Source organism: Empidonax traillii, unplaced genomic scaffold (genome assembly GCF_003031625.1).
Source record: "Empidonax traillii isolate 1590-97213 ecotype Southwest subspecies unplaced genomic scaffold, ASM303162v1 scaffold369:size587591, whole genome shotgun sequence".
NCBI lineage: Eukaryota > Metazoa > Chordata > Aves > Passeriformes > Tyrannidae > Empidonax > Empidonax traillii.
The window spans coordinates 389,019-415,449 of NW_020955562.1; the positions used below are offsets into that span (position 1 = coordinate 389,019).

General features: G+C 51.8%; 1 protein-coding gene across 6 annotated transcripts in view; it reads right to left on the reverse strand.

Moving 5' to 3' along the window:
• Nucleotides 1–26,431, reverse strand: part of LOC114061890 (opioid-binding protein/cell adhesion molecule homolog) — a 166,127-nt gene that overhangs the window by 9,297 nt on the left and 130,399 nt on the right. For 5 of the 6 annotated variants that reach the window (XM_027892798.1, XM_027892800.1, XM_027892799.1 and 2 more), the window contains 6 exons: nucleotides 14,474–14,706; nucleotides 5,208–5,333; nucleotides 4,805–4,939; nucleotides 4,591–4,711; nucleotides 3,785–3,936; nucleotides 646–851 (listed from right to left, as the gene is read on the reverse strand). In XM_027892798.1, the coding sequence (XP_027748599.1) occupies nucleotides 685–851; nucleotides 3,785–3,936; nucleotides 4,591–4,711; nucleotides 4,805–4,939; nucleotides 5,208–5,333; nucleotides 14,474–14,706 (934 nt within the window). In that variant the 3' untranslated portion in view covers nucleotides 646–684. Of the gene's footprint in view, nucleotides 1–645; nucleotides 852–3,784; nucleotides 3,937–4,590; nucleotides 4,712–4,804; nucleotides 4,940–5,207; nucleotides 5,334–14,473; nucleotides 14,707–26,431 lie in introns of those variants that run through there. The other variant, XM_027892796.1, reaches the window with a different exon arrangement.

Here is a 26,431-nt window from a genome sequence, read left to right on the forward strand (position 1 = left end):
CATCCCATGAAAAAAAAAAACCACATTTATTTGGTGGAAAACATCCCAATGTCATGAAAATAAAATATTTCTATGAGCAATTAAGGAGAGCAGAAGATCCAGGTTCAAAATGACGTTTAATGAGAGCTGTGAATTTTGTGACATTTTTTTCCTTGGGAAACTGGTTTTTAATTTTTACTTAAGTGTTCCCCAGCTGAACCCCCAAGGATGTTTTATCGCTTTATTTTATTTTATTATTTTATTTCTTTTATTTCGTATTTTATTTCATGTTTTATTTTATTTTTATTTTATTGGTCGAGCGTAGCTGTATCCAGAGAAGAATGACGGTTCTGGCTCTCTGCATGGCTGACTTCCAAATGGTTCTCTCTGAAATTGTGACTGGAGATAACCAGGACTTCTTTGGTGGACAACTACGGCTTTAATCTCTGCCATTTTCCCATAGCAAGATCCTGACCCAGACAGCACAAAAATGTGAATTAAATGTATGGAATATCCAGATTTGGATATCCCTGCTCCCACCCAAAGCATCCACACACGGTATCCCACTTATTTAAGAGGAAAAAATATCATTTTATTGTTGACCAGACAGGATGGAAGCCTCTGTAACTCCCCACCCAACAGCTGCTGCCCCTTTCCAAGATCCCAGCAGCAAAATAACCCCAGGGATTCTGCTTCCCGGGCTCATTAGAAGCAACTTAGGAGCTTCCATATTTCAGGCTTTTTGTGGGGTATTAATAACGGCAGGTGGCAACTTGCAGGATGATGAAATGAGGTGTGAGCTGCTCCCTTGACCCCAAAAGCAGCGCTGGTGGCAGACACAAAAGAGCTTTTGCTTCTGCCCTTCGAAGTTCCTGTAATGCACAGAAATAGATGTGGGGTAATTACTTTCTCTCCTGCACAAAAGGCCTGGTTCAGACTTACACTCCCTGAAAAAAAAAAAAAACCAGCACTGCCTCCCTCTCCTCACTGATTTCCACTTGTAATATCTCATATTCCACTTGTAATATCTCACAGGTTTGCCCATTTACTGGTTTGTGTCCTCAAATAAACACAGAAAAACGTTCAAACCACAGACACTGCCCAGCAACACTTGAGCAGGACAAAGATGCTATTTCTTACCTTTTTTTTTCTTCTTTTTTTACATAAATTTTGCATTGATTCTAGTTTTTTGCAACTCAAATCACTCATAGTGAGGCCCTGGCACAGAGAAGCTGTGGCTGCCCCATCAGTGGAAGTGTCCAAGGCCAGGTTGGACGGGGCTTGGAGCAATCTGGGATAGTGGAAGGTGTTCCTGCCCATGGCAGGGGGTTGGAATGAGATTAGCTTTAAGTTCCCTTCCAACTCAATCCATTCTGTGATTGTATCACTCATGTTTTAAGTCAAGCAGTCCCTTAAATATTGAATCAGAGCTCTTATTCTTAGAGATATAATTGCTTTTCCTTGCTTTTATGTATTCAGTCTGAAGCTGCTGATTCTTAAGAGAGTGCACAATAAAGCATGAAAAGATTTTATCTATTCCATAAAATAATTGGTTTAAATCACATCTAGCACTTAACTTATATACAGTTAACTCATCTAAATCATCAATCATCACATATATATTAGAGTAGAAGTGAAATCACAAACGCTGGGAAAATATAGATGCTTCATAAATGATGCCATCTGCATCTCTCTTTATTCCAACATAACTTCAATAGAAAGGACCAACAGAAGGTCCAAGAGCTCCCATTTTGGAGCAGGGGATTTCACCTGGTGACTGAGGCACACGCTGCACTTAGAAGAGATTTAAAGATCCATGTTTGGGTGGGTTTTTTCCCCCCCCAATCTCTAGATACAGATATAGAGAGTACACAAAAGGTAATATGCTCACCCAAAAATGAACCCAGACATGAAATTTTTAGGAAAAAAAAAATTAGCAGATTTCCAACCACTTGTGCTCCTCTCCCCTTTGGCAAAGGCTGGGAGAGACTGTCCAAGAAACACCACGCACGTACCCGAATAAAAGCTCCCCACAGAGCTCTTCTTTCCCACTCTCCCCTGTGTTTCCAAGAAGCTGCAGCTTTGACTGACAAGCTGTTGAATTTCTCAACATGTTCACAAAGCGAAAAAAAAAAGCGCAATCCTCGAGGAGGGATCGAATTCCACCTGCTTCAATTCCTCCCTGAGCCCACTCCATGGGCTGCTTCTCACTGCTCCACTGCTTCCCTCAATGTTACACGTGGAACATGAATGTTTTCCTTTTGTCTCCACTAAAAGTCAGGACATCAAAATAGCTTTAGGTATACTGAGTGTTCCCCCAGCAATATCCAAAGGATGCGCCAAAAGTCCTTTAAAAACAAATTTAAGCTTCAGTCTTGGTGCAGGTAAATAACCAGGTGAAAACTGATGGGGTGTTTTCAGGTTTAACTTTTCCTTCCTAGGTTTCTTGCTGTCTCACTAGTAAATATTTTCCTAATCTTCCTCATATAAAACAAGGAGAAGAGGTATATTAGTATTTCAAAGAATATACCATTACTAATAGGAGCTGCTACCAGGCAGGGAGCATTGGTTAAACTCACTTTTTATGGATATTTGTTTATTAATATCTCTGCTTTGCCAGCTGTGGAATCACCTCTAATGTACTTCAGCTCGTTGGAGCTATTTTGGGGATTAATTTATTAAAACAAGGTGAAATTTTGTTTTCTCTGCATGTTAGTATCAATTAATAATCTGTATGAGAGGATTGCTGTGCTGTCAGAGGAGGGGTGTGTAAAGAGCAACATTAACTGCTGAGAGAAGGAAAAATGCCTGAAAACAGATGATGTCAAATAAAAGATAACAGGACATAGCTGTTCTTATCCATAGCATGGAACAAAATCAAAAATCCAGTCCCCTTCTGAATAGAGGAAGTTATCTACACTGAAACTTCTTCTTTAGTCTGGTTTAGAGTCATGGAAATAGGCCAGACTTAAATGATGTTGCTGTTTCTCCCATTAGAGAGAGCAAGTGTAAGAAGGACACTGGCAGGACAGGGAAGCAGAAAGAAATCAGTATTAGGAAAACTGGATTGGAAATTTAATTTACTTATTTATGCACTACAAATAATAAATATAATACTTATTATTTCTCGTATACATTTTAAGTTGTCTGTCAGCTTGCCAGAATGCCACAGGGACGTGCCACAGCTACCTTCCTCAGTGACAGCTGCCCAGTCCACCACTCCTCGAACCACCTTCCTGCCCTCACTGCTGGGCCACAACACAAACACCCACCATGGGCAATGTCACCTGTCCCTCTAGTGCCAGTACAACATGGTCACTGCTGGCAGTCCTGCCAGTAGAAACACGGGGAGAACCCCACACCGTGCACCCGAAGCACGTGCTCACCTGGCCTGGGCCCCCTCCTCACCCCTGTGCTCCAGCATGTCGTGGTTCAGATGACTGTTGGCCAGCTCTGCTGCGCACCTCAGACAGGGCTGACACAGATCCCATCTTCTGAGACATCCTCTTGGTAGGACCTTGTTGTTCGGGGTTTGTGCCGTTTGGCGCCTCGATGGACCAGGAACACCAAATACAGCCAGAGCTCTGTGCCATCGCCCCATCAGTGGCCATCCACCAGCCTCCTCCTCTTCAAATTCCTCTTCCTTCTCTTCTTCATCTTCCTCCTCTCCGAACTTCTCCTCTTCATCCTCCTCCTCCTCTTTCTCATCTTCACCTTCCTCCTCTCCAAACTTCTCCTCTTCATCCTCCTTCTCTTCCTCCTCCTCCTCCTTGTCTCACCTTTCTGCAATAAAACAGGCACCTACCATAGAGGATGATGCTGGCGTTGGTGTTGCCCAGCTTGTTCGTGGCCACACACGTGTAGTTGCCGTAGTCCTTCTCCGAGACGTTGAAGAAGGTCAGTGTGGACAGGCGGCCCTTGCTCTCGATCCGCACGCCGTCCAGCCCGTTCGCTAACCTGCAGGGAAATGGGGTCAGCACGGTGCTGAGAGCACGGGGATGGGGCTCTCTGACAGACCTTGTCCCCTTTCCTGGGCACTCCTTTGCTTCCCACCAGCCAACAGCAGGATAGAGAACCACAGAATCACAGTAACCCGAGTTGGAAGGGACACACAAGGATCTTCAGGTCAAACTCCTGGCCCTGCACAGGACCATCCCCAAGAGTCACCCCCTGTGCCCCAGAGGATCATCCAAACCCTCCTGCAGCTCTGGTAGCCTTGGGGCTGTGCCCACTGCCCTGGGGAGCCTGTTCAGTGCCAACCACCCTCTGGGGGAAGAACCTTTCCCTGAGATCCAACCTGACCCTGCTCTGACACAACTTCAGGGTCTTGTCACTGGTCACACCCACACCTTCCCACACTGGACTTGCACATCCCACCAAGGCAAACACTTTATCCCACTTTCCCTCCCTTAACCCATCAGCCTGACTCATGTCCCACAGCCACCAGCCCTGGAAGAAACAACCCTGGGACTCCCTCAGCCCTCAGACCCACCAAAACGGGTTGATCTCAGCCTTCTTCTGCATCACGCCCTCAGGTACTGTCACCTCCCTCTGCCTCCTCTCCTGACCACCCTCTGGCCACAAGGCTCTGTTGCCCCCCCAGCCCCTCACCTGGTGTCCTCCTTGAACCACTGGAACTCCGCCACGGGGACGGCCGAGGCCTCGCACTGCAGGATGCCCTTCTGGCCCACCGAGGCGCCCGTGTTCTTGGCGTTCGAGATGTACGGCGGGTCTGTGGGAACAGGGGGCTGCGTGTCAACGCTGGGCCATGGGCACCCAAACCCCCCCACCCCCACCCCACGATCCCCCCGTCCCTCGCACTCACAGTTGACGGTGACTTTGACTTTCCGCACGTCCGGGACGGCCACGTCGTTGACGGCGCTGCACTCGTACTCCCCGGACTGCTCCCGCGTGATGCCCGTGATCTCCAGGTACTCGTCCTCGCTCACAAAGCCCTGCCCTGGGAGATGTATTGGACACGTGGCACCGTCACCCACAACACCGGGACCTCCCCTGTGCCCCTGACACACCCTGCGTGGGCCTCTGTCACCCCCTTTGCACAGAAAGCTTGGGACATCCCGTGACAAGCGTCCTCCCCTCAAAGGGTCAGCACCTCCACCCTCCATGACAGACTGTGAGCCACTTAATGCCACCCCAGACACCTCTACAGGGACATCCATCCACCCCACACAAGCCAGGAGAGACCCCTCGTGGGACGCAGGTCTCACCTTTCCCGGAGAGGTGCCGCCACGTGACGGTGGGCTCCGGTCTCCCGAAGGCCAGGCACATGAGGGTCACGCTGCTGCCCTCGTTCACGGTGATGTCCGACGAGATGTTAACTATTTGGGGTGGCACTGCAAGGCACAGAGAAGACCAAAACCACCATCAACACACCGGCTCATCAGGCCCCGCCAGGAGGCTCCAGCTGTGAGAACTGTCCCATCGCAGGATGTCAGTGTCTACTCTGTCACCCTGTCCAGGCACCAACTCCACGTCTCCAAACCAGAATCATGGACTGGAGATGAGCACAAATGCAGGGCATGAAGGGGTCCACTCACTGTGCCAGCCCCCCCCGCTCCACGGCTGAGACCCTGATAACCAGCTCTCATTATGGCCTGCAACAAGGCTCATATTTTAGCATATTTATTAAAGCTGTTTAAATTACTGAGCGTCTGCTCCATTCAATACTGGCCATGGTGATTTATATTCCTCTATCCCCAGATACTCCATCTAATAAATAACTTGGCAATCTCCGCTCCTATAAATATCCCCAGCCATGGCAAAAAGCAATTAAAGGCCGCTCGCCGATGCTGCTTCCCGGTGCTCGGGGCTGTTGGACACAGCCCCCAAAAGGGTCTGCACCCCAGGGAGGGAGTGAGGTCATACAAAACAACCCTCCCCAAACTAAACACCACACCTATAACGCTGGAAATTATTCTCTATGCCCTCTCCCCAGGCCCACGATGTGCCAGGAGCCCCAGCTCATGTGGCACTGCACACCCAACCCTTGCACCCAGGACCCTCCCGCAGCGCTGGGACTCCAGGATGATGGCCTGAAAACCACCATGGCTGACACCAGCACTGCCTGGAAGGGGATGTGAGGGCTGCCCAGCTCTCCTCACACCCCTAGGGAGGCTCTCCTCACGCCCCTGAGGAGGTTCTCCCCTCTCCCAGAGCGGGAGAGGTAGCACAGCGGGACAAGCCATGGCAAAGATGCGGCACAGTCCCTGCAGCCCGATGGGTTCTGCAAAGCAGTAAATTTCCCAGCAACTTGACACATTAATATAGAAGTACAGTCTGTTATAGCAGAGGGAGATTGTCTGAGTCCTTCAGGGGAAAGCAGCAATCCAAAAATGAAAAGTGTGTGCCGGCGACTGCTGGAAAATGTAGTTAACGCTCGGAGCGGAGCTGGCCAACTCCGGCAGCGCAGCCACCACGAGCTCTGGGAAGGCTGCAAATGGCCCTTCCTCACTCAGACATGGAGATGACATTAACCCCTATTACCAGCAGCCTTGCACCTCTCCCCTCCAATAACAGCAGCTCAGACTGGTACCAGGAACATCCAGAAACCACAAGAATATCCAGGACAAGCCTTCCCACAGCGGAGCTTTTTTTTCACCTGCTCATGAGCCTGCAAACCAGCCCTCCTGGTGAGCAGTTCTGGTCCAAGACAGCAGTACCACTAGAGGACCCTGCTCCAGACAGCAGCCTGTCTCTCCCTTGTCTGCTCCTGCCTACAGATGCCATGGAGCTGGACTAGTGACAGTGTGTGATGCAGAGCACAAGCAAAATCACAGCCATGGTTCTATCCTTGCCCTCCCAGCTCAAGCCTGACATCCCTTTCCAACCCAATGAGTCCCAAACCACAAGTAACAAAGTGACGTGCAGAAACTGGTGCTCTGGGCACAGCTGCCAGCCTGTCCCCTTTCCCAGGCACAGAAATACTTTCATTCCTGTGGAAAAAATTACCACTGCCCATAACCACTATGGTCCCAGTGCTCCCATTCAGAAAACCCCAAGCCACAGGAATACACACGTCAGCCTGAAAGCCCTTCCCTCAGCAAAGGATGCTGACACAGACGTGCCAGCAGGTCTCACAGCAGGGAACAGCACTTCTCAACTCCCCCAGTGCCACTGCATGCCCTAATCCAATCAGGAATGCCCCTGAGAGCCAGCAGGGATGTGCAGTGGAGGGATACCCACGGACAGCACGGGGACCCCAGCTCATGGCTCGATATCCTGCCACGATGGCGATCGTTGCCTACGAGGTTACCAGGACTTGGAGAAGGACATCTGAGGACCTTGATTACATTTTTATAGATCCCACTGACTGGGCTGTCAAGGATGGCGTCTCAAGGACGCACTGGCTTTGCCATGGGAGGACTTAATCCTATGGGAGGAGCAGGTGGGAGCTGGGACCACGTAGGGATGCAGGCAGGCTGAGTTCGGTGGCAAACACGACTGTGGATAAACCCAAGCTGCAGCCATGCCCTGTAAATACCACGAGGCAGGTAAAGCCAAGGCAGCCAAGGTAAAGCTGCCCTGAAATGCACATCCCACCTGAACTGCCTTGTCTCAAGGTGGGGACAGCTTGGGATTGGTGCTGGGCACGGAGTCCAAATGCTCTCCCATCCCCTGTAAATCCCCCTTGGTCCCCTCCTGGATCAGACAGCCCTGCTAATGCCTTGCAGCCCTCTGGCATGACTTTGGATGCTTTTCCTAGTACTTTACCTGTTGACAGCATCCTTTCCCTGGATCACCTTTGGTTCTCTACATTTCTGCCCCTCTGCCCTCCACAGCTGCTGAGGAAAAAGCAACAGGGCAGAACACCATCTCCATCTCCCCTTACCCCTAGTCCTGCCTCCCTTGTTAAAAGTCTGCAGCTACAAGCAAATTGAATATGGAATAAATCCTGAGGAAGCGAGAAGCGACGTGGTCTCGCGGGAGCGGCGAGCGGCCCGCGGAGGATTTCGTCAACCCCGCGTAATATTAATCACGGGGAAGTTAATGCATAAGGTTTGGTAAGCCAAAAAATACATTTGCACTGTAATTTCTTGTTTGTTCGGAAAGCCGGTGAGAGAAATTGAATGTGAAAGCGATGCCACTAAATTCAATAACAATAAGCCCGTGATTTATCTCCTTCCTTTACCACTCAAGACCTGAACCGCGCGATGCGCCGATTCACACTCTCCGTCGGGCCTGGGCACGTGCCGTGTCCGCCACCCTTCGTGGGGGACTGTGAGGTGCCAACCACCACTCTCAGCTCCCAAACTGGGGCTGCAAATAGCCCTGTGGGGCTGGCCCTGGCATCCCACACCGAGGTTGCCGTGTCCTGATGCTACGTGCCGTATTCACGGTGTCTCTGGGACTCTCCCAAACACCTTTGGCCCCGCTGCGGGCACCAGGGACGGCTTTGCACACTGGTTGTCCCACTTGGGGGAAAAAAAGGAATGGGACAGCCTAGAGCTTGTGAGCCACTACTGACCGTGCAGGAAGAGACAGCACATGGGTGATGGCTGCGTGATCAGTGACTACACATGACGCTGACGCAGGCGGCCGCGTGCGGGTTGACTCATCCCCGGCCGCTCCGCAGCGCCCAGCCCCACTGGAGGCACTCGCCACCATGGCCCTGGACTATTTTTAGCTGCTAGATCATTACTGCTGCACGCCTCGGAGCAGAGAGTCTGCATGAGCACGGCGGCTGACACATGCAACTGATGTCCCTCCTCCACATCATTAGCTCCTAATCCATTAAAAGAGACCTCTTCCCACACTGTCGGTAAGGGGAGATGACAGATGGATACCCATGGGCTCTTCAAAGCGTCACTTGCCCATCTCTGCTCAGGAGATGGGTCCCCATAAGGACTGCAGGGGGGGACATCTCATCTTTGGTGCTCTGCAGGGAGGTGACAGCCTCCTGGACACTGCCCCACCTACGGCACGCTGTGGTCCTGCCTCGCTTACAACCCCCTCTCAGACACCTCCTGTTTTGGGGACATGCAGCATTCATGTTGCTCCTTCAGCTCTCCAGCTGCAGTGTCCAGCTCTGCCCTCTGACAGGAGATGCTGTCACCGCCAGGAACAGGGACTGTCACCCTAGCAGGGGTCGGATTCCTGCTGGAGCTCTTTCCCCAGCACCCCAGCTGCCTATAGCCCCAGGCACCTCCAGCTCTGCGTGAGCCTCCCCGGCACAGGCAGGATGGAGCTGTCAGAGGTGTCACTGTGCAAGGTCTCATTAGCGTACAGAAAGTCAGCACAAAGAAGGCAAATATGCTGAAAGCTCACATTTTGCCTGTGCTTTCCATCTCCTTCACTGATGAGAAGCACAGCGGGACAGCACCGGGGCCTCCCCTCCTGTCCCTGAGTGTCTGCTGAAGGCACCAGCGATGCAAGACCTTCCCTAGAACAGCTCCTGTTTGGGGCTGATGTCCTTAAAAGGGGCACCTCTCAGCCAGCTCCAGGCTGGCAGACAGAAATGGATGTGTTTCCCTGTCTCCCAACTCATCTCTGGGTTTGGGGTGCATGAGACACACCCTGCACAAACCCTTGATGCCCCATCCAGTCTTTGGGGGAAGAGACTGGGGCAAGGAGGTGACATCAAGAATTTTAACAACATGTTGCTTCTTGGCAGCAAAGATTATTGTCTCTGATCGATCCCATTCCATTGACAGCCCAGTCTAAGAGGCTCATCAGAGCCGATTTTATTGAGATAATGGGCTAAGCCCATCTGAAAGCTACAGACTGGTCAACAGAGTGATTTTTGTCAAATTTCCCTGCCAAGCGAGCGGCGTGACAAGGCCTCACGTGTTCCCCATTTCAGGCATATCTTCCCTTTCCCTTCTCTGGGTCCTGAATGCTGCCTTTTCACAGCCTTCCCCCAGTAAAACACTCTTTGTGTGATCCTCTTACGGGTAGGGACATGGCAAAAATTAAACACAGCCACTGAACACCCTTTCCCAGGCGGAGCCACCCGGTTGCTCGCTGTGCATCCTTTTTCTCCAAGTTCTCACGTTGAGACGGGGGAAAGCAATAAAACCAAAACTCACAGTGTTATACCTACTGTGTAACCACCTGTCAGTAAATTTATGAACAATTAGGAAGTGAGAGTGCTTCCCAGGGAGCTATTTGTGCGCGCGCTAAAACGTTCTTTCTGTTCGGAAATATAATGGGGAAACAACTTCGCCAGTTCTCCCTCCTCTTCCCCATTTTTGCTTTTTGCAGTAATTAATCATCTGCTGCTGTGCTTTTGTTCCAGCGGCTCCTGATCCCTGTGACACATCCCAATGGCTCCTTTTCACCAGTTTTAAGAAGCCTCGAGAACGGGAGCCTGAGGATGCTCTCTGGATGCTTTCCCATCCTGTCTCTTTTCCATCCTCCCATCTGGATTTTGGGTTAGCACACAGTGCCACCCACTTTCAGGACAGTGGCTGTTCCTGCCTGGGCAGTGAGTGCTGATTACTTCCCACCACTTGGACTCTTCCTCTCTCCAGACCTTCCCCCTCTCCGTGCCCTCACTCCTTCATTACTCTTTCACTTCTTCCCTTTGCTGCCTCCTGTGCTTTTGATACTTAGTTCTGTGTGTGCACATTTCCTTCTCTCTTCCCTTTGTTCTACAAGTCTCTGGGCTTTTCTTCTCATCCTTTTTTTTTTTTTTTTTAATTTGGTTTTATTTCCTCTCCACTTGATTTTTTCTACCATCTTTGCTATTCCTTCCAGATTTTCTCTGGGCTCCTTTGCCTCTGAATTCACTGCTGCATTGCTGCTGCATCACCTTCATTTGGCCATTTTCACTCTCTTGCCCATCCCCTACTTCTTCAGGGAGGGAGCAAGAGCAAGGGAAGGGTCTGGTTGCACCTTCCCAACCTTTTCCCGTTGGAGAAAAAGATCTCAATGGGGCTGGCATGGGGTGGAGGTGGCCCTTTCAGAGGCTTGAGGAGCCAGTTGTAATCAGAAGGGAAAAAAGACTCAGTTTGGTTTTGAAACACTTACTGAAAAACTATTCCTGCACTGGTGCTGCTGTGAGAGGCAGCAGATGAGACACAGGGCCAGCTCTGGGAGAGCATCCTTAGGTGCATGGGGAAAACACCACACAACCACAACCTCAGTACTGTAAATGAAGGCCATGGTCCTCCAAAACCTGTTCTGGTCCCCAGGGCGAGGAAAGCAGCAAACACTGAGATGGGAAAATGGATTGTGCCAACCAGAAACTAACAATGCCAGCAGCTGGGAGAGGCTTTAATGAAAAATCCATGGTGAGTAGGATGAATGCAGTACAGGAAAGGGTTCTCTAAATAAATCAGAACCAGAGGACATCTGAGGAATACCAAAAACCACTATTAGGTAGGGATGGTCAGTATCAATGTTCACTGCCAAAATCTCCACCAGACAGGATCCCCAAAGTCACAGCCTGCACCAAAACACTGACCCTGAGCTCCACGTTTCAGACTGAAACAGCCCAGGTCAAGCAGGCACAGCTGTGACATGCCTATGGTCTACCACACTCCTCACACCAAAACCATTCTGTGGCACTGTGAGGTAAGACCTCCTGGCTCCTCCCTGCAAGCTTGCACCTCCCAGGAGCAGAAAGGGGCTTTGCAGGGCTCATCCCAGAGGCAGGAGGGCTCGCCAAGGTCCAGCCCCATGACATCCTGCACTCCAGCTGTTCACGACAAAAGCAGGATCAGGTGGCCCATCTTCTACTTATAGGAGATTAAATGGCTGTTCTCTCTGCATTCCAAACTCTCCCCAGAACACCCCGACATGTCATAAGCCCCGTGCATGTCCCCTGAAAGCATCTCTCCCCTTGTCAAGAGGCAGTGCCTGGGGAAAGAAAAAAAAAAAAAAGAAAGAAGAAAAGGGAAACAAAAAACCCCCTTCTGGCTTCCTGCCATCTACTCTCTTATAAACCCTGTTAATGGCTGTTGCAATGAACCAATGCAAGAGACATATTAATAGTGCTACTAAGAGACACATTTACTGTTGACGGCAGATTTATCGCCGGGTTGCTGGGAGGGAAGGCCGGGCCCCGCAGCAGCACAATTAAAACCCAATTGAGGACCAGGACAAAGAATCAATACTCTCTCCGGCCAACTTATAGTTTTGCAAAATACAAATAGAAATTAATTGACCTGAATACAGTTGCTAACTGGTCATTACTGCCTGTTTGTCAGCCCGCTGGCACGGTGAGGCCAGCAAGCAGAGGAGAGACCAAAACCTCAGTTTTGAGGCCAGAAAACAGGGCTTTGCTCCCATCCCTGTGAATTGTGTGCTCTGCTTGCAGTAACAGCCAGGACCAAATGCATCTTTGGAAAACTGCTCCCTTCCTCCTCCCAGCACAAAGCAAAGGAGTACATGTTATCCACCCTCACAGAAAGCCCCCTGAAAGCACATTTTAGCCAGCAAGAAACTGCAGTGGGGTTGAATCTTAGAATGGTTTGGGTTGGGAGGGACCTTAAAGACCATCTCATTCCACTCCCTGCCATGGGCAGGGACACCTTCCACCAGCCCAGGTTGCTCCAAGCACTGTCCAACCTGGTCTTGGACTCTTCCAGGAATGGGGCAGCCACAGCTTCTCTGGGCAATCTGTGCCAGGGCCTCCCCACCCTCATAGGGAAGAATTCCTTCCTTATATCTAAACTAAATTTCCCTGCTTTCACTTTGAATCCATTACTCCTTATAACTACAGCTCCTGATGGAGAGTTCCTCTCCAGTTTTCTTTAAGGCTCCTTCAGATACTGGAAGGCTGCTGTAAGTTCTCCACATAACCTCCTCTTCCACAGGCTGAACTGGGAACAGAGCACAGAAGGATTTGCCTCTCTGGCCACCACCATCAAAGGTGGCACCTACAGGTGGATTTTCTTGCAGACCAGATTAGACAGACTATGTGGCTTAACACATTGAAAGGGAAATACAGACCCTGCTCAGCATGGACCACTTGACCTGTGCCTGTATCCCCAGCTCCTCTCAGGCTGTGGATAAGCACCACTGCTGAGAACTGCAGTCATCACTGCAGTGGGAGCAGTTCAACAGGACTTGCTCACACCAGGAAAAAACTCCCAGCACAGTTAGAAAAACCTCACCACCAGGAAGTCGCTCTGGACACAAACTCTCTCTCACCTCCACCTGCCCAGGCCTGGCAAGTGCCTGTATCACCCTGAAAAAGGGGTGAGGAGAGCAGGGGCTGAGCATCGCTGCCAGTGCACCTGATTTCCCGAGGTGCAAAGCAGTCAGATACTTCACCGGTGTTGACTGGATGGATTAGCACGATTAGAGAGCAGACAGGATAAACAGATTAAACTTCACAGATGGACAGCTCACACGCAGCCCAGAAAGGGGGAGAGGGAGAGCTCCAACCAAGGGGAGGGAGGGATGCTCCCAGGGGATCTCTGCTCCCCTCTTCCCAAGGTGAGCATTCCCCTCACCACCACAGCCTGGTGCACACGATCCAGGGTTTCCCAACACACTCCCACTGACACCAGGCAGGAAAACCTCTTGGATAGGTTGCCACAATCAACCCCTGCCTCCTCCCAGCGAGAAAGATACATAAACACATACATAACTCTGTTGGGGGCTTCTCAGAGACGTGTTGAGGCTGAGAAAGTTTTCAGATTTGCTCATTGCAAAATCAATACCCATCAGCTGTTTGAAATTAAAGGAAAGATTAGGTCCTGGTTTTATACACGCTTTATTGTATTCCGAGAGCTTTCTACTCAGCCAAATAAATCTTCTTTAAGAGGATTAGGAAACTTTCATTATCTTTATCTAACCTGAACTAACACTAACTCTGAAAAATTAATCTAGAGGCCGGACAAAAGCCAGTAGCTGGTGCAAAGCCGCAAGGATCCGGAGGCGGCATCCATCGGAGTGCTACGGGCACCTGGATCCTCCCATCAGAACAGCCTCAGGATGCTGCTTTGAAACCCAACAGCATCTGCTATGTAAACACACTCGCCTATGAAGCCCTGAGCCAAAAGCCCTCTGTGGCCCAACTGTGACTTCAACATTCACACAATCCAGCCTCTCCCAAAATCACAGAGCCTTGTGCTGTTGGGATTTGCATCTCCCCCCCATCCCCTTCCTCCTTCTTCCTCACAGCTTTATGTCCTGAACATGATGTCATATGTTCTGGAATATCCCTTTGGTCAGTCTGGGTCACCTGTCCTGGCTGTGTTTCCTCCCATGCACCCTCAACTTCCTTAACACTGTGGCAGTGCAAAAAAGCAGGAAAAGCCTTGGCACTGTGTAAATGCTGCTCAGCAATAATAAACACACTCCTGTATTAGCAACCCTGTGTTCAGAGTAAGCCAAAACACAGCCCCATACTCGCTCCTAGGAAGACAACTAACTCCACCCCAGCCAAAACCAGCACACCAAGCAACTCATACTGGTTCCATCTCCGCCACCAACAGGGCGTCCAAACCCTTCACAAATCCAGACACCCTCGCACATCAACCCCCCCCCACCCAGCAAGAGCACGAGGCCCGCTCAGACCTACCTTGCACGATGAGGTGGACACGCGAAGTCTTGGGGTGATTGTCTGTCTGCACGGAGCAGGTGTAGGGGCCCTCATCGTACACGTCCACGTTGTGGATCTTGATGCTGTACTGGGTCTTGGTGTTGGAGAGGATGACCACGCGGTTGTCTATAGACCACTTGTCATTGCCGGCATACAGGATGGTGCTGCGGTTCAGCCACGCCACGCGCGTGACCCGGTCATCCACAGTACACCTGGGGTGGGAGAGACAGAGCGTCACACACACCCTGCTGAGCACTGAGAACACCCAGGGAGCATCCCCAACCCAAAAAAAGGGGTGGGAGCAGGGTGGGAGCCGTGGCGTCGGCTCCCCATCGCTGCCAGCACGGAGATGGAACGTGCCACGGCCGCACAACCCCGCCCCACCTCCTCCCACCGGCTGAGTTTTCGCATAAACGGCGGGTCCACCACAATTAAACCCTCCCGTTTTCTCTGACAACAACCAGGGAACCACAGACAAAATTCCCGTTGTGTTCGACCTCCTCTGCAAGCCACGCAGACTATCCCTACCCTCCCTCCCCACCCCCACCTCCACCACCTCGCCCTCGCTGCGCTCTGAGAATTTCAGATGAAGCTGTAAAATCTGCTGACAGTCGGTCTTGTCGGCACGGCCCTCGAGCCATCCCCGGGGTGATATACACGGGGACAGGGGCCGCGGCACACGCGCGGGGAGAGGGGAGGAAGAGAAACAGCCGGAGATGGCCAAGCCAGCACGCGGGGAAGGGAAGGGAACATTTGGATAAGCAGCTGTAAATCCTACAAGTGCCTTGAAAACACAGCGCGGTCGTTTCCATTATTTATTTCCTGCCTGGCTCCCACCCTCCCCGCTCCGAGGCACGCAGGAGCTCGGCAGCTCCGGTCCACAGTGCTGACTTACACTTGGCAAAGAGTGGGGTGGAAGGGGGGGGGTGGTGGGGGTGGGCAAGGGAATTAAAATGTTCCTGGAAAACACGGCTTTTCCGTTCTGACAGATTTTTCTCCATTTACTTACTCGTGGCCTTCCCTGCTGCCTCCGCGGCACCCGCGGCAAAAACAACGAGCATTTGGCTAAATTAAGAGCCTGGCACCTCTCAGGAGCTTCACATTTCCCACCCAAGGACCACAGTAGGGAAGCTGTCCCTTGGCATGGAAGAAAACCAGGAAAACCAAGCTAGGTGTGCGCTAGTGCCGGTGGAGGCAGCGCTGCCGCAGCTTTGCGCAGCTGAGATTGGAGGAAAAGGCACCTACAGTCAATCAAGAAACTCATGTGAGTCCCTCTCCACACGCCTGTAAATTCGGAGAGAGGCTGGAAGGCTGTTCCTGTCCTTGTCCCCACCACAGCATTTCTCCTGCCCAGGCTTCCGAGGTGTTATATGCCTCCCTCGCTGAGATTGCAGACCGTCACCTCGATGGAGATTATTAATCGGGTGGAGGGAAGGGGCAACGCTTGGCATTTTTGAGGGTCCCCCCGGGCGCTCAGTTCGGAGGAACGAGCCATATATCCTCCCGCAAACAAGTCACTTCCCCCTTGCAGGAGCTGTACGTCTCTGCCAGCCACACCACGCAGGGATGCTGGGAAAGACGGATGGCCCACACCTCCATGCCTCCTGGAATGCCAGGAGCCTGCCCAGGTGTCAGACGTGCCCCAGCACCGGCTCAGCTCTGCCAGACCAAGGCACGAGGCCGGCAGACAGCATCGCCCTTGTCGGGAAGCCGAGCCCTCTCTCCGTTCAAATTAACTGGGGGAGAGCAAAGCACAGCCGAGTTAAGTTCGGCCCTGGGGGATTCCAGTCTAGTGGACTATTACTGCTGTCTCACTTCATTATAATGAATAATAAAGAGATACTTACACACGGCTTCTGTAAATTATTCATTGCGTGCACTGAAAAATCAGGGCAGCAATATGTAAAACAGACAACTTGCATGTCTGCGCTCATATAAATATCCAGACTACCAGCCCTGCGAGGTGCTCTTGGGTCCCCTCATTAGGGGTGAAGCACAAGGACTAGGGTTTGAAGTGACAGGGACGAGACGCTCGCGCTGAGCACGTCCGACTGTTGCTGCCCGGCTGGCGCGTACGGAATGTGCTTCCCAGGGAAATCTGGGGCTGGACCAGGACACCCCAGAACTGGGGTGGTTCATCCTGCATTTACAGCTCGTATTTACATCTCAGAGCTGCACCTGCACAAGCACACAGGGGTGTCCCTGGTGGACACGTTCATGTGAGGGAGGGGAAGAACAACATCGCCCTCCCTTTGTCTGTGGTGCCTGGTGACAGGTGCCACCCTAGAAACTGCTCTGAGAGAGCGGGCAGGAACTTGAGAGCCCTCTAAGAAACTCAGGCCAAGAGCAAGGAGGCAAAGGCTCCTCCTCCCTACTCCTTGAGCTCATTCTTCAGTTGCTGCCACTCAATAGTTTATTTAGGACCGAGCCCCTTTGGCTCTGATTGTGCAGCATCGTGCTCCTCTCCACCGGAGCCCAGGCTGTCCCCTGCAGCTACAGGTGACCAGAAAAACCACCCTCCTTCAAAAAACCAACCCTCCTGCACCTCCTGGAAATGTGTCAGAACCACCACCAGCAGAAAATCCACCATCTATCAGCCGGCATGGAGCACTCAGCATTCCTGGAGGCACCTTCTCAGCTGACCTTGCCTTCCTGCCAACAGTTTTCCTGTGCCCGGGCAATTGGCACTACAAAGGAAATACTGACGGACAGCCTGGCACAAGGAGCACCTCGTCAGCTTCTTTACCCGCCTGGGAAAGCGATCTCCATTAGCTGCTAAGCTCCCTTGTCTGCTGAGCCTTCTTTGCTACCCATTTCCAATTGACCAGGATTATGATAATGTCTCCAGTAAGCAAACAGGTAAAGAGACTTCTGCAAAGTGTTTAGATAAAGCAGACAAGCTCTGACAAAGCTGGATAATAAAGCAGGCCAGGAGGTTTTCCCTTGAAGGGATCTAATTAAAACCAAAGACAAACCCCCATTAACAGTCTCCTGAAGGCGCCGTATCCATCTCCAGAAACTCTGCCTTACGAGTCCAGAAGGGACAAAAGACAATAAAGGGCCTGTCAGATGGGAGGAAAATAAACCCATCCTGGCTCTGCAGTTCACCTGGAGAAAACCCATCGGCAAGGCAGGGGGAATATCTCAGCAATTATATCATCAGCCCAAACCTGAGCCCCTGGCACACGCCACGTCCCGGCTCCCCCACGCAGCCCTTCTTTGTGCTCCTCCATCCCTGCATCCCACTCAGACCCTCACTGCCTCTAAGCAGAGACTTTCCACCATCTGCAACCCTTCAGCTGCCTCCAACCACGACTTCTCTCCTCCAGAGCAGCTTGCTGGAGAGCTTCAGATGCTGGGCCTTGCCCGAGCTCCAGCCCCCCTGGCACTCACAATGATACACGTGGCCTCTCAAAGGCTTCATCTCCTGAGGCCCATATTAATCCCCTCTCTCTGTGGGAGGACGAGAGCTGCCGTAGGGATCCCAGCGCTCCACCAGAGACGAGGGCGCTGAACCTGAACGCGGCAGCGCGAGAAGATGCATGAGGGTGGGAGCCGGGGGCACCGGCGCTGCGCCGCTTCCCCTCTAATTGCCCCCATTCCTCATCCTTAAATGCTAATTCTGAAGTTTGCCATTGGAATTATTTCACTTAGTGTCAACAATACGGATAACTCTGCTGACGTGCCCTTTGTGTTCGGCGGCACAAAGTGACCGTCTCCCTCCTCCCGCACCTATTAGGACAGACCCCGTGTCGCTCCCCCAGCAGGCTCCTGCCCAGCCCCATCAATGACACTGACAGCACCTCTCCCACATGTGGGACGAGCCATGACACCCTCCACCTTCATCCTCTACCTTTCCCAGCCATGTCAGGGACCTTTCCTGCACTGCTGACTCATCCAAGCACGAGGGCACAGCCTGGGGCTGCCCTCGACACCCACCCAGTGGTGAGGGAAATATCTTGTCCACAGCCAGCATGAGTATTCTGGAACTAATTTAGAGGGTTAAGTGGCACACAAAGAGTTGGAGGCATAAAGCAAGTCTTGCAAAACCCTCTCCGTGGGTCAAAAATGTCCTGAGAATGGTTTGTATGAGGTCCCAAAATGTAGATGTGCATCCTGAGAAATGTCTGTACCTGCAGAGCTGAGACAACTGGTCTGCTAAGGGGCTGGGGGGAGATGTTCTTCTATGGATCAACCCAAATTTGTTGTCCATGGTGGGATTTTTGGGATTCTCTTGGAGTTAGACTCGATGCTCCTTGCTGATCCCTTCCAACCGAGGATATTTGATGATTCTATCATTCAAACCCCTCCCTCTTCCTTATTCCAACCAACAGTGCTCTACTTTTAAACTCCTCTATGGCCCTTCAACCCCAAACTGCTTCCCTCTCCTGTAGGTAAGGTGTCTCATCAGGATGACAAATGGAGGTGCCAAAACCAGGTGCAAACTTGCCGGCTGACCCAGTTTTCAGCGGCTAAAATAGCTCACCCGGATCAGGAGCGAAGCCCCTTGACAGTGGCCAGGCGATGCTTCACCCTGGGATGCTTCCAACCAGAAATACCTGTCACAGGGGCAGAGCAAACCCCCTTGTCTTTGAGAGGAAATTGTTAATTACATTTGCCGGGGACTCCTAATGGGATTTCTCCTTTGCTTCCAATATTCGCCCCGGTTACAGGGTTAACGGGCTCCGAACGCTTTTTATTCCGGGCGTTTGGAGCAAAGGCAGAGGAGATTTATTTGTAATCATCGGAAATAAACACACTTCCTCAGAAGTAAACACAAAAGAACAGAACCTGGCTGGGCTCCCACTTCGTTAAAGATGCAAATGAGAAGCAGGCCATCAAAAACGCGGCAGCTCCTCTAATCCTCTCCCAACAATGTATCCTGCCACATTATCCATAGGGACAATGGCAACCATGGCTCGTGATGACGGGTCTCAAACAACAGCTCCTGAGGGCAGGATTGCACCGCCTGGGCTTCCATCACTGCTGTCCATGATATTTATTCTTGGGAGGGAGGGTGGGAGGCACTTTGTCTTCAATCCTGATCACTTCTGCTGGCATCTGTCTCCTCTTTGAGTCACCCACGGTGTCCCTTCTCCCCTCTCTCCCACCCACCCTGGGTGGGTGGATGTGGGGTGCACACCTCCACACCAGCCTCATGTCATCCCAGAGCCCTGAGGACAGAGAGGACCCGGGATGTGCCATTTGGCATTGCCAAGCACGACCACCTCCCATTCAGCCCTCACCAACCACTCCACAAGTCCCGATCTGTCACCACCCCTGTGGGAAAACAAGGAGCATGGGATGCATAAGAGCTCGGTCAGCCTAAACTGTTGTCCTTTTCTCCATAATATCCCTCCCTCCCCACCAGTCAGCCACTCCCTCCCACAAAGCCACCAGTTCTCGCTCTTTGCAAGTTTAATTAATTGCTTGGCCCTACCGCTACTGCTCCGATTCCCCGAGTGCTCCCACTGCTGTACAAACACGCTCCAGACCACTGGCAAAATTCTTCCCTGCCAACAACCCCCACCTCCCTAGAGCCCTGCAAGGGCTACAGGACCGGTCTGCCCTCCCTAGAGAACGAGGGCTGGCCAGGGAGGGTTTCTCCCCACCAGTTCCCCCATGGTGGCAGTTTGCCCACCACCGAGCACCAGAATAGAAGCTGCTCCCCGTGAAAAATCTAAGCCCAAATTGATACATTAGAGGTTGCTAAATATAAAATATCCATCTGCAAAGATAATAAGCCTGCGAGGGCAGAGGCTGTCGAGTTGCTCCATTTCAGATAGTTTAATGGTGTTTTGGTCCATGACTGCAGCTCCCAGACATTAGAATGATAACAAGATGATGAGGAGGGCGGGAGCCGTCTGTGCGAGGCGTCAGAAGTCAAGACGATGCTCACTTTGCAGTCCCCGAGGGGGCCATGCCACACAAAGCACTGCCTGGTCTGCACTCAGCATTTGCAGGGCTTTGGGTGGCCTCTGTGACAGTCCAGGGGGTGCAGAGGCTGAGCCCGAGGCCGGGTCTCTGCCAAGCCTGAGCTGATGTTAATTTGGGGATGGGGGTCTGAGCCCGCCTTTGGTCTCAGGGGTGGACCCAGGTACCACAGCACGATGCTAAGGCTGATACAGGCAGAGCTGTGCTGCAGGTGGCTTAGAATCTTAGTTTGAACAGGGAAGGGATGTCCAGCGAGGTGGAGCTGCTGCACGGTGTCCCCACTAACTGATCCCATCTCCTCCCCAAAGCCATTCACAGGATTTTCTGAATTAATGCTCCACATCGAGCAAATCCAGAAACAGTCAGCTCTGATAATGCGAGCCAGGCTTTGCCTTTGGTTCCTAAAGCCCTTCTTTCACTCCTCATTGCTCCCACTTCCAGCTTGTGGGGACACACGTCACCCTGACAACATCATCAGCAAGGGGAAGGGGGACCTGACAGGGTCAGGTGCTCCCAAATCCCACTTCATTTTCCCACCACAAATCCCTTGTTTCTGACACAACGGTGCATCCATATCCATGCCCACATGCCGGGATGCTCCCCCCACCCAGCAGGGAAAGTCAAAGGTTGTCAGCCTAAGCCCCAACAGCTGACAGCTGTTATTAGCTTAAGAGAAATCTTCATAAGGAAATATGAGGAAGCAGCAAAAGAAATAAAGTGGGAGACCTTTAGACACAGCAAATCAATGGGAATGTTTATAGAGCAGGTGGCACATAAATGTGAACATCAGAGTCAGTCGATGTTGGCGGCCACACCTGATCTCCCAAGGAGAGAGAGGAAAAGGAAGGCACTGAGCAGGGGCAGCAAGGCCAGGAAGACCACATAAAGTGGGAAAAAATGCAGCAATGCATCTTTCCTTGCCCAAAATGGTCCCTAAGTGATTGCACTCGCTCTCTGATACAGCCAGACACTGATTTCCAAGTTGCTCATGGCCAGCAGGCAATCCTGTGGTTTGAGGAAGGCTGGGACATCTTCCCAGCTCCTCTCCAAGGAGGATATCACCATCCAGCAGCATTTACCATCAAGACATCACTACCTCACAGACGTATAGAATGTGCTGAGTTGTAAGAGACCCATCAGGATCACTGAGTCCAACTCCTGGCCCTGTGCAGGATACCCCAAGAATCCCACCCTGTCCCTGAGTGTTGTCCGAACACTTCTTGAACTTAGACAGCCTTGGGGCTGTGCCCACTGCCCTGGGGAGTCTGTTCAGTGCCCAACCACCCTCTGGGTGAAAAACCTTTTCCCGAGATCCAACCTAAACCTGCCCTGAGTCAGCTTCGTGTCGTTTCCTTGAGTCCTGTCACTGGTCTCAAGAGAGAAGAGATGATACCCACCCCTCTGCTGCCCCTCAGGAGGATGTTGAAGACTGCAGTGAGGTCTCCCCTCAGTCTTCCCGCCCTGAGAAATATCAGCAGAGAGTTTTCTTCTCACCAGGGCAGCCAAACTCCCCTCTGCCCTACCCCAAGCTCTACATCCCAGCAGGTAAAAAACCCAGGGAGAGACACCCACCACCACCCTTCAGGGGTACTGATTACGGTGCACAGCCCTGCTCTCGGCAGAGCCCCGCGCCTCAATCAGCGCCCGTGTAGCGCCTCAATCAGCGCTAATCTAACACAATGCAGCACCTGCGCCCCGGCTGATTTCTAGTGTTCTCCAATCAAAACCAGAGAAGAAACACCGAGCTTATCACTAGCAGAGCTGAACAGTTGAGAACCTGGAGCACCTCCATGCCTGCCTGCACTGGGGTTTTTTTCTAGGTTTTTCCCAGGCAGGGAGAGAGAGGAATAACTTTTGCTGTCAGAGGCAGACATGCAGTTAAGTACCGGTAATTAGCACATGGAAATAGGAGGCTCTGACCGCTATGACTCAGCCACCCTGATGGGACTGGTGACTATCTCCATCTCAGTTGGATAAGGGGACAATTTCAACCCAGGAGGATGTGGTCATGGTTCTGGCAGCATCCTGGAATCCCAAAAGAAGAAAAGACGCTGGCAGATGATTAAAACCTGGAGCAGGGAACACTTGTGAGAGAAGCAGCCAGAGCAAAGCCACTGGACACCTGATCCTGGATTGCAAGGAGGGAAAACTGGTCTGAAGCCACCCCAGTGGTGGCAATACAGCGATGGGGATGGTGCTGTCAAACGGGAGGAACAATGGCACAAAGGGCACTTCGGATGGAAACCCAGACGTGCCTCCATTACTCATGGTCCTCATGCTCTGAGTCAGTCCAGCTGCACCACCCTCCCCAGCAGGAATCAGGGGGGGAAGGTAAACCTCTTCTCACATCCTGCCACTGATTACCACCAAAAATATATTTGTCATGAGATGCCCACCGCTATCTCTGCGGCTCTTAAGGGTAATGGAGAGGTTTCAGTCTTTGGAGGATAAGTCTCAGGCTCTTGGCTGCTTGCCCAGGAGGATTATTTTACATCAGGTTGAGTTCTGTAGTAATTATCTTCAAAACAGCTGGACTGCTGGATAAACTCGCTGTATCTTAATGCACAATACGGGAGCAAATGCGGAGAATTAAACTGCAATTCCAGGCAGATCGGCAGAAAAACCTCTCACCAGAGTTTCGGAGGCCGATGCTCAGAGCTCCTTGCACATTAGGGGTGGGAAGGCATTTGCTCATTTGAAATCAATTCCTACTTCCCCAGAGACAGAGCAGAGGAGGAAGGAGATTCCAGATGAAGATGTTTCACCCTCAAGCTCCCAGTGGAGAAAAAAAAAAACAAAACAAAATATCGTTTTCCTGACCCTCAGAGCTGATGAGTGAAGCGGTATTTGATCCTGGCTGGGCAGCCTGGTGTTTCACACAGCCCCGAGAACTCCATAAAAGCTCCAAGTTTCCAAGGCCTTGGATCCACACTGCACCTCTCACTGCAGTGCCAGTGGGCAGGGGAAGGCGTGGGGAAAATTAGCTCGCTCCATCCGCACCCCTCACACCTCTAAGTCACTCCCAAAGCCTTCTGTACCCCGTTTCAACAGGATGGAGGGACTGACAGGCAGACAAATCAACTCCAGAACCGGTCCACCAGGGTGAATTAAAGGAAAAAAAAATCCATTTCCTTCAGGATCATGCCACCACAAGATTTAGGTGCGAAATCCTCGCAGGCAGAACCAGCAACCTCTAAAAAGAGAGCAATTCTGACACTGGAAGTGAAGCCATATTTCATGGCGAACACCGTAAAGCGCTCCTGCCAAATCCGAGATCCCCAAATTACCTGGGTGAGCCATCAGCTCCGGAATATAATTGCCAATTTGCAGGAATTTCATCAGCAATTAGGCAAAATAAAATAACCCACCAGAGGAAATCCTCTGCTCGCTGCTCCCGCGCCTCCCTGGCCCATTTGATTTCCACCCACTGTTTTGCTGCCGGGATGAGGGCTGGATGCTTCAGGCACTAAGGAGCCAGGTGGCAGCCTGGAGATGAAGAAGTCATCTCCAGTGCCAGATAAAGAAGTCACTGTCAGCATGAGATGACAACAGACACCCCTGGACACGAGCCAGATGAAGACCTCTCCTGCTTATACCTCCCTTCTCCAGGCATCCGTGAGGACCAGGAGCCTGATCCCGGTAACCCCGCGGGGCAGAACAACTTCTTGCAATTAGGGGGTTTATTTGTTTGAGTTGTACGTGAATATCCCAAATTACATTATCAGATCATAGTCCTGCTTCTGATTTATTCCTTCTTTGTTCTTCAAGTCTTCGTACATCTAAGCAATTAACCTCTCAAAGAGCTGGAGAACACATAATTATCCTCATTTGTCTAAACGTCACCAAGATGGCTGCCTTTCAATTAACCTTCTGGGAATGGAGTGATACAGTGATCATTTCCAACTTCAGCCTAGGCTACTTTCCCCCCTCCCCCCCTAAAGTAATTTAATTGAAATATTCAGATGATAAAGTATAGCCAGATAACTGTTACTGCAGGTAACGGGATCAAGAGGGGGCTTGCAATCGAAAAAGAAGTCAAACGAGGTACAGTAATATTATATCAATACGTGGTACTTCCATCTAAAAATATCAAAGCACTTTGTGCTTATTAATGAAGGGAGAGTTTCACACTCCTCTGCCAGGCCAAGACTTACGTCACTTCTATATGTCACTGTTACTGATGGGGAAACTGAGGCAGGGGATGAGCTGCGGCACCTGGAGCTCACAGAGCTGGAGTCTGCACGGCTGGAATCTTCCCAAGAGCATCTTCCCCCTGATCCCCTCTCCCACCCCAGGAAAAGCTGGCCCCACCGTGAAGTCATCTCGGGAGATGCCGTGATGGCCAAGCGGGTTTTGCTTTTATTTATTTTAAGAATAACCCTCCTTTTGCTGAGACAGCGTCTGCCACGCCGGGGAGTGAGGGATCTGCTCCCACCCAGCGCCGGGCTAATAAATATGCATCGCTCCCACTGAGAAGTGCCAGGTCAAACTTTGCACCCGCTGGAAGCACGACACCAGTGTCGTCTGGTGCAGGCGAGCAGTATTTATACACACCCCAGCTCATAAATACAGAGGGAAAATAAACAAGTTCAGCGCATCTCCTCCCTGACAAGCAGGGATTTGCCATTCCCCGCGGTGCCTCGGCTTTGCTCCCAGTGTGAAATCGAGCTCTTCAAAAAGCAATTTGGGTTCCAGAGCACCACACCGGGCCCTCCTCTCTGCCCCTCATCCCAAGAGCACCAAGGCGGCTGTGGCAGGGCAAGGACTCACCCTCCCTGCAGACTCAACGGGTTGGGAGAGGCGGAGACTGAGTTCCCACATGAGGGGAAACTGAGGCACTGAGAAATGAGGATGCACAGCGCTCACTTCCCAGAAGCACTCACTTCCCAGGCCCTTCCCTCCCACCCCAACCTGCAGGTCGCTATCTCAGCACCAGGCAGCCGCTCCGCCAATCTGTGCAGGATCAGCGGGCAGGAAAGGACGTGGGAACGCAAGAGCATCCCCACCGGGGCCGCCACAAACCCACGTCTCTCCCAGAGCGTTCATCCAGAGAGATGAAGCCAGGATAACACAATAGCCACCGAGTTTATTCTCGGCACAGGCTGACGGCGACATAATTAAAATGCAAGTCGGAGTCAAGGAACCTTTCGATAAATCTTTGCTTTTGGCTCTGGGGCTTGACAGGAAGCCTATACCTGGCGCGGGGAGTTCAGACCGAGGGGGAGGCACGGATAAAGGCTCTGCTTTATGGACGGCCATTTTAATGTTTCGTTTGAGTAATGGGCCTTGCAAATTAGCACCCCGGCGGCCTGAAATACATATTTTTTCCAAGGACATGCAGGCTCCCGATCCGACAGGTGATGTGGGCAAACAGGCCCCGAGGGATGCTGCGAGCTCGGCTCTTTGTGGCTGCAGTCATATTCTATCCCAGCCGGGATGATAAAGGAGGAAGCAGAGAGCTTGGAGGGGGATCCAGAGGCTGGGGGAGGAAATGGAGCAGAAAACGACCCTGTGCAAGACCAGCGAGGGGCTGATGAGTGGCAGCAGCGGCAGGGAGAGCCCGGCAGCCTCCAGAGGGAACTGGTGCTGCACTGGCACAGCAAGGCACACCTCAGCCTCTGCCCCTCAAGGGAGCCCAGCGAGACACACCAGGGCACATCTGCAGCACGATCAAAACTATGGATTTCTGGCTCTTTCCAGAGCTTGTTGAGCATCTGGCTCTGGCCTGAATATTTAGAAAGGCCAGAGATGCTGCAATTACACTGCAGAGAAGGGGGGAGCCTTGGCTGTGGGGAAAAGGAAGTCCAATGGGGATCTGGCTTCTCGGGTGTAAACGTGGCAGGAGACACGGAACATCCCTGGGATAGCTGGAAGAGGAGAGAAACAGAGAAATATGTGTGGCTGAACACGAGGGGGAGCTCAGGCCAGAGCATGTGGGGGAGTGCAGAGCAGAAAGCAGAGCCCACCTGCTCATCCTCTCTCTCCATCCCTCCTTTTCTGCCT